Raw genomic sequence first — 9,010 nt, forward strand, 5'->3', positions numbered from 1 at the left:
GTAGAGCACCAGTCTGAATATCACTCTCAGTGCATGTTTTCACTACTTGTCTGGGATTGGTGAACATCTGCGGAGAAAAGCGGATTGACTGTATGATAGGTGTTCACTATAATTACCCAACCTCAGCTAAGGCAATGTGTAAAGTTAGTATAATGGAATCTCTATAAAATTCCTTTGTGGGGAGTAAGAATGCCTCATATCTTGCGTCATGACTTACCCAAGTCACACTGTTGTATTTTTCAGCTAAAATGCTGTGGAGTAGTAACTTTATACTTGTGTTTCATGTAACAAAATAGTAGTTTTGGGTTCATCATTAAAAAAGAATGGAGATAAAAGGTTCCAAAAAAATAAAATCTCTCACAGTTTCTGACCGTGTTTGCTGTTATGTCTGCCCGCCGTCTGCATGAATTAAACCATATGTTTGTGATCAGCAACAACACATGGCACGAGCGTGGGATCCTGGGAAAGAAAGGAGAGAGACGGGGCCCATACACGCCGGGTTAGGAAGGAAAGGGAAAAAGTATAGAGAAGACAAAACAGATCCCATCTTTATTAGCGGGCCTTGGACTGCAGGCTTATCCTTTTTTGGACTCCTGGTCAGAGCTTATTAAAGAAATGCATATTTCTCATTCTCAGATTTCACTTTGCAACGTTTTCCACCCCCACTGTCTCACGAGGCAGCGAGAACATTAAAATACCTGAAAGGGATCAGCGTTAAAAATGGCTATCGGGTGGTGACAGTCGGGAGTAGCGGCAGAGCTACTACTCCAGGCCCCTGCAGCCATGTGACAGTGATGTGATCTAGTTTAAACAACAGCTGTTTGTGATTCCAGGGGAAATTAGGAGCAAGATTCCCCTTGAGATGACAGCAGCTCACTACTCCAGTTATCTAAATGAGGTGTCTCCACGTCTCAGGCACACTCACCTTGTAAAAACACACCACCTTCTTCTCGACGGGCTCTGATGTGTGATGCTGTTACATCACTCCGTCTCTCAGACTCTCCTTTGTCTTCCGCTCTCTGATGGATCAGAACTTATTCTCTTTCTTGCTCTTTGGCTTCCTTTCACCTCACTCTTCTCTTTAATCTTATCTCATGTTCTCACAGTGGCCCTTCACGTTGCATGAATAACACCTGTTGTCATGCATGTGTGTGCTTGTGTGCATGAAGCTATCCTCCTGCCTGCCTTGGTGCTGTATTGAAATGATTAGTGAGCCATTTTTTATGATCCTTGCCTGCTTTCTGGGCATGCGAATACTTGCACAAGACTTATACCATGCTCCTCTCCATCCCCCAGCCTTACCCTCCGGCTATCCCTGCCCCGTCCCATAAAAATGATGCAATAGAACTGAATTAAAGAGGCTGAGATAATCTGTAAATGTAGCAGTATTGTGCCCTCTATAAATTCCTTTAGATTACTAAATACGGTTAATACAAGTCTGCTGTTTTGTGTCACATTTAACCCTTGTGAAAATGTTTTATAACAGGAGGCTTTGATATGTTTCAGCACTCGGAGGTATTAATGAACGTCTGAATACCAGGAACTCTTGACAAAATGTACAGAAGTTATATATTATAATGCTGTCAATACACTGTGCAGTCCCTGCAGTCCAGGGCCATTGTTGTAACTGGTGATGTGTTAATGGCTCACTGGCTGTGAAAGTTTAGTATACAGTTGTCACCTGTATAACAGGTGTTGACAATCAGATTTGGGGGGAAATGCTCATTGTCACAAATACTAGTTGCATGATCCAAATTTCAGATACATGCCAAACTTAGTTACTCTTCTTGTTCCAGTGAAAGCATAACACCTCAGAATCATGGATTCCTACATTGATCATCTTCCTTTCAAGTTTAGGTATTACACTTTAAATGCTCTTAGTGCTCCAGTGTTAGGAAAACCAAAAACCATTGGAATAACATATGGTTTCATAAACTCACTGGTTTTCCTGACAAAAAGAAATTCTTGGCTGTTTAGGGAAACCACAAACCACTTCTTCTTCATCTTTGGATTCCAAATGTGACGAGCATTAACCTTTAAGTACTAGCTAACTCATGAAACCCTAGAGAGGTCCGAGCCTCCCACTTCTCCCTCATATGTCTTTTACCAGGTCATATTGTTGCCATTCTGTGTTAAGTGCTTGTACCAGCCGACACATGGGTGTGTTTAATTAAAGTTATATAGCCACCATAAATGGAGTTGCCATTGTGGATACGGAACCTTTATGGGAACTTAAAAAATTAAGCTGTTTCTTTGAAGTAGGAACCACATCATGGCTACGAATAGTAAAAGTTCTGGAGCAAAATGGATTCAAATGATATTTATTTTTTTCCATAAAACACCTGGGTTTGATGTCAAACTTTATTGTCCTAGTAGAAGTATTAATTGGTTATTTTAAAAAGATTATATTGGTCAACTGAAGAGTTTTATAAACTGAAAGGCACATTGGCAGCATATGTGAATGTTTTGATGTATGGGAATGGGACAAGGTGCAACACACTGCTAAATGGAAACACAGCCTGAAATACTTTGGGCTCAGACACTTGAGCTTACGGGAAGATGCTGTAAAATCCAAATTCTGCATCTGGGTTACACACTGGTTTTACTTTCACTTCCTTATTTGAGGCTTGTGTCAGCTGCTTAAGCTTCAGCACTCCAACAGCGATCCAACAACGGAAGTGTAAAAGGTTTGTCTTTATGCAGATGATGTCTTAATGTTTAATCAACAGTTACATTAATACATTCAGAAACTTACATGAAAACACAATGCATGAAACATTGAATGCATGCCAAACTGTTAGAGATGCCGCACTAAGAGACTCTTATCCTCGAGATAAAGACAATGTGAGAAAATAACATCTGTGCTAGCCTTTCACTGAGCTGTAATTCTTGCAGTCTGCGCTTAGAGCTAAAGGCTTTGTTGTCAAGTTCTAGCCACAGAAATAACTCCTCGCACCAGACTGCACATTGGCCACCAGTACTCCCACAAATATGCACTCATTCATCAAATCAATGCATTCCCCTCCCATTCACAGAGATCTCCTCCAGCAGAGAACAGCACAGCACAGCGCAGCAGCAAGCTAGACATGTCTGTTGGAGACTTCACAATGGTTCAGCAAGCAAACATACTTCCCTTAAGGCCCTTGGGACAAACACAGCATCAAGCGGAGGGACTCCAGGAGTGGTTGCTGCTGTCTTTTTTTTTTTTTTTCCTTGTGTGTGTGTGTGTGTGTGTGTGTGTGTGTGTGTGTGTATTTCTCAATGTGCATTGTGTGTTTACAAGTGGGCTACTGCACTGTTGCATCTGTATGTTTCCCTATCAACAGTTCATCCTCTAGGTACTAGTCAGATTTGTAATAACACACTTTGCAAGATCACTCAGGACTATTATTAGCTGAGCTAAAACGAAAATATTTCGGGCTTCATTTGTTTTCCACGCCTTGACAACTTCGTGAACATCAGTTATGTAATGCACTGCAGCCAAAGCACACTGAAGGAATGGAGCACACGATACTTGTTTTGGAGAAAAGGCGTCACCACAGGGTTGGCTGAATGAAGAGAATTTATCCTAAGGCAGTCTTGCATGTATTAATGAGATAGTAGTTGTGAAAAATGAGATAGAACAGATGAGAAGATTTTACTTCTTTTTTTTTTAAATATATATATTTTACTTTTTTTTACAGCCTTTGCTGATCTGTCTTCACTTAAACTACCAACTCCTGTGGGCATCAATTATCTGTTCTTGTTGATAACTAATCATTAATTATGTAATACACTGTACCCGTAGCTTATAGAGGGGAAGTGAAGCAGACTTAACTTTGGGCACAATGATAGTCAGACATATTTTGCAATCAAATCCAAGTTAATTTAATGGGATATCATTTTTGGCAAAGCAACAATGTTTTTGGTCCCAAATCTCAAAGTGCTCTTTCAGTGCGGGGGACATACAGCTATATTTGGGTTGGGTTGGGTGGAGAGGTGGGGGGTCCACCCGGGTTGGTACACCACACTGGGCCTGTCAGAGAGAGAGGGAGGGGGGCACATTCTTCACCTTCCCCAGAATGGCACCTTCAAAAGTGGATCCCCTGTCTACCCGTTCCCCAGGCCCCAGATAAGAAGCTCATCCGTCATCCACTGGGGCCGCATTAAATTTTAACTCTGGTTACCGAGTGTGGCCATTCAAACTTTTATCTCAAACCTTCTTTATCTTCTTTTCATTAAGTTCTCAAGCACTAATAGCCCTGCGAGTCTCCGCCGGGGTAAGGATGATGTTCTGAATAATGAAAGCTCATTATTTCTCCACAGAATGCTTGTTAATTCAAATGATGATATTAAAACTATAGTAGCCCTCAGCAGTCGGGTGATTTCTAGCATACTTTATCATGTATCAATATATACTCTGTTTGTCAAAACTGCCCCGAGCCTGGGCTGACATTCTCCTCCCGAGGAGTGGAGTGCTTCAGCCGGGCCTGCAATACTCTAAGGTGACAACTGGCAGAGTTTGTGCCTTTAGGAAAGTGGGGGGGGGAAGGAGGGATGAAGGCAGTGATGGGGAGAAGGATGAAACTCAAAGAGCAGTCATTGTGCTCCCATGTCTATTCGACATTTTTCCATCATGCACACACGAATTCCCCCCCTCCTCCTCCCACACACACCCATGCACGAATACACTCACATCTGTCACCCTCATCTGTCTTGCCTGATATGTTCACGTCAGCAGACATTTGCACATATTCACTTCAATTCATACACACACACACACACACACACACACACACACACACACACACACACAAGAGCACGCATGCACATGCTCATGCACATGCACATGAACAGCCATGGCCATTAACCTTTAAATATAACACTCTAATATTTTATCTTCAAGACATGACTTATGCCCAGGGATGTTAGTATAATGATTGTGGATGAATTTTGATATCATTGCATTTTTTTCCAGATTCATCATAATTCCACATATCTCATGGGCAGTATCCACATCGTGAGTACAACCTTTACTGTTAAAAGTTAAATCAGAATAGTTTGTTTGGTCTGTCAACACCCATGTCAGACTAGGTCTTTACTTCAGTAACTAGTTTGACTGTGACATAAAACAGAACATTATTACTTCAAAATTGCACTATGTGATGTTGACACTGCTCTTTAGAGTTCTCTCAATAAATCTCACACAGCAAAGAGTGTGAATCTGACCTTTAGTCTTAAAAAAAAAAAAAGCATTTTCTTTGCTCCAGTTTTCCCCAAACGTGTTTATCATGGTTAAATTAGCCTGTCGCTTTCAAAAAAAAAATACTTGTCTTTGCAGATGGCCTGTGTTTTCAGGCAACCTAGGGCCACCAAACAGTAGATAACACAAATTCAAATTAAGTGAAAATGGAGAAAAAAATGAATGAGTCAAGTGTTAAAATTCCACCGTGGATGTTGCTGCTCTAAATATATCCCTCTTATTCCATTACCTGAAGCGCAGCATTTATGTTTTGGCATCTCCTAAAAAAATGCCTGTGGTTCTTTGCTTGAAATGCATATCTGGGGGGTGAATGTGATGACAATATGTTTGAAATAGTTTAGAGGGCATATTTATTCTGGATTCCTCGAGAGAACAAAACCAGAGAATAAGAGGGAGGAGAGCGACACATTCAAAAAGGCCTTGGGTGCCGTAGATGACACACTTTGATAGGTGTGCTCCTGGACCCGTCTTGTTAACGCCAACACAGGATGCAAGCAAGCCAGATGCAAGGAAAAGAATATATCGTCTGGATTGTGTGTTTGTACAGTATATGTGAACAGATATATCTTGTGCATATGCATGTGTTTGCAAGCTCATTTGTGTGCATGTTCCTTCAGGACAGAGGAGTGGGCATATGCAAGGGGAGTTAGGAGTCAAGGAGCCAGGCACTCACACAGCAAAACACTACAAAACAACAAGCCACACAGGCCTGACTGGTTGGTTCACCCTGCCGTAGCCTGCGATACGCCCCCAGGCTGACCCAACCCGACTATCTGTGAGCTTCTGCTCCAGGAATCAGGTTTCAAAAGAGAAAGCCTCTAGCACAATGTCACTAAGCCATAGGGCCTGAAGGCCTTTAGTAGTATACACATCTGATTGCACACATACACACACATTCATATAAATGTGGGTATATAGGCACTGCGAAACCTACGAACGGCTTGAAGAAGCAAATGCATAGATAGGTGCAGAGCAAGATGAAGCGATTTCTGAAAGATTCTTTAATCGTGTAGTGTGACATGTTATGAGGGTTATGAAAGCGGTTAGGGTCAAAGGTTAAGGGTCAGAGGTGGTAAAATTCAGGTTTGACCTCATGCTTGACAGTTGCAACTGTCCCTACAGGTTACATATGGGGCAGGTGTGTGTGTGTGTGGGGGGGGGGGGTATCAGCTAAGACAGACAGTATATCAGCTGTTGGCTTCTCATACGTATAGAAATATTTGATCCTTTTTGCTTGCCTTTCAACTACCACTTGTTTTTCTGCAATCACCTCCTAAAGCAAAATTACCCATTCCCTCATACATTGCTCAGATAGTATACCTGCCTCATATCTATGTTGAAAAAAAAAAAAGAGTGGTCTTCTGTTGTTCTCTTTCCATCTGTTTTTTATCTCGCTTTATGCCCCTGTCTTTTTCCTTGAAAGGCTTTTAAAGGAGTGTAGTGAGCACTGAGAGAGTGGCAGGCAGCCAAGGACAGTGGACCTGGGGGGTAGACGACATTAGCCGGGAATTAGACACACTCACGCTCAGACTGGCACACTGGCCATCACTACTGCTACACTGGCCCCTTGGTTAGTCCACAGTGTGCCCGTATGTGTGTGTGTGTGTGTGTGTGATCTAGTAAATGCTGCCAGTTGCCAGTGGTGTCTCAGTGTTCCCAGTCTCTGGCCAGTCTCAACAAGCAGAACCCATCGCAGCACCAAACCTACAGCACCAGACTGTGATGTAGCTTTCTGCCTGGGTGAAGTGATGTTTCTTGAGATTAACAGAGGTCTGGTTTGTCCACCTAACACACACACACACACACACACACACACACACACACACACACACACACACACACACACACACACACACACACACGCCTGAACAGAATATAGTAGAGCAGTTAAGTCAGGAACTGTAAATTGTCTTGTTTCATCCTGACACAGGGAGTTGTCAAAGACTCTCAAAATATGAGCTATGTCTTCTAATATCCGGTTATTGGAATGCAAAAACAGCCACTTACTTGACATGCCATTCCTTACGCTTATGCTTCATTTAATCTTATGTCTGTAGCCATGCAGGTAATAGTTTGAGTTGCTCAAGTGTCAAAATAAATCACGCACCCCTTTAAGTAATTCAATCTTATTCAACTTTTTGTGCAGACATGTCCTAATAATCTATTACTCTATACCACACTAGTAATTAAGTTAAGCCTGAAAATGTGGTGAGAACATTGAGATACAAACACAAGATGTATGTAAATCCCTGTCGGCTATTTTTTGAGCTTTTAAGCTATATGTTCCCTTTATGCAGCATCACACTATAGCACATACCATCCCATTTTCATTCCTTGGTTGCCAACTACCGATGTTCCTGTGGCGCCCTTCGGCATGTCATACAGACGCACAAGGTACCCTTTAGTATGAGATGCCTGCCAGAAAGCCATGGCTGCCACAAAGCCTGTCTGCCAGAAAGCCTCTCTAATGTGTGGTTAATGTCATGAAACGGTCGCAGTTTGTAAACATTTAGGCACCTAAACACCTTGGTTAGGTTCAGGAGAAGATTGTCATTTGGGTTAAAGTAAGTACATTGTATGTTACGTTACATACGCACCATAAATAAAATATGTTACCGATGTTCACCAGTGTATGTAAGTCAAAATACCTGTCCACGCCAACACCATGCTCTGAGAGCCTAAAACTGTCATGGATGGGTTTTCATTGGAGTTAGCTGAAACTCCACTGCGTCTCATACAAATGCTAAAGGGTACCTTGTGCAGTATGTGGTCTAAAATACACTCGTCTTTATAAACAGCTGTTTGTAGCGTTTCATTTATATTTCCATTGGCTTATAATCTGGTTTAAAAAGCAAACCTCAGCTCCCCCCATCTCTCCTCCCTGCCTTTTCTCCCTCCTTCCCTCCCTCCATATAGTATACAGTGTGAGTGAAACAGTGTGGAAACTGTTGTCCTACCTGATAATGGATTTGGTGGCCCCCCTGCAGGCATGCACCATTGGCAGATACTGAATACCACTGTGAGATCAATGGGAGAACGGGAGGACAGAAAAGGAGGGAGTTACGGAGGGAGGGAGAGAAAGAAGATGAAGAAGGGATGGGGCGGATAAAAACAGAAATCCTGTGGCTTCTCCTGTTTGCGAGCGGGCTCGGGTAAAGCCGTCGCCGTAATCTGTTGTCAAGACACAAGGCCGCTGTAATGTCTTCCATCAGCAAGTGGATTATGTGGAGGGGAATTGTAATTTACACCAGCTTCACTTTTATGTGTCGCTCGGCTTAAAAGTTAATAGCATTTAGCTCAACAATAGCCCAGCCACATCGAACCCAGTCTGCGGCGTACCGATCTACAAGTGAGGTGCCATTGAAGTGCAGTTGTCCCAAACCTGAGACAATAGGGTGTTCCCACTGAGCTAATTAGCTGATGCCTGCCTATCTCCACGCCACACATGTCCATTGTTGCTGTCACCGCACGAATCTCTGTCCCACTGTATCTGTACAGGCTATTGTCTGCTGAGGTTCTCTTCAATAATCCTGTGTAACGCCTGCATGTTTTGTCTCTAGCTTGCTAGATCTGAGTCCTGGAGTGACATGACCAGACACGGCTGTATAGATGATATTTGATTTCCCGTAAATTCCTCCGTTTTTGCCTTTTGTTTCAAAGGAATTATAGGCCTTAAGAGGTAAAGCCTCATGTTCACAACTTCAAGTTATTGAAAATAACCTTCGAGGAAAATGCAGAATTACGAATTCAAATAAGACTGTGCATATC

At 42.5% G+C, this 9,010-nt stretch overlaps 1 protein-coding gene across 1 annotated transcript in view; it reads right to left on the reverse strand.

Moving 5' to 3' along the window:
• Positions 1 to 7,672, reverse strand: part of ofcc1 (orofacial cleft 1 candidate 1) — a 117,197-nt gene extending 109,525 nt beyond the window's left edge. The window contains exon 1 of the mRNA XM_070986664.1: positions 7,592 to 7,672. Within this exon, the coding sequence (XP_070842765.1) occupies positions 7,592 to 7,672 (81 nt within the window). The remainder of the gene's footprint in view (positions 1 to 7,591) is intronic.
• Positions 7,673 to 9,010: the final 1,338 nt, after the last annotated feature.

The sequence above is a fragment of the Chaetodon trifascialis genome, chromosome 18, assembly GCF_039877785.1.
Source record: "Chaetodon trifascialis isolate fChaTrf1 chromosome 18, fChaTrf1.hap1, whole genome shotgun sequence".
Taxonomy (NCBI): Eukaryota; Metazoa; Chordata; class Actinopteri; order Chaetodontiformes; family Chaetodontidae; genus Chaetodon; species Chaetodon trifascialis.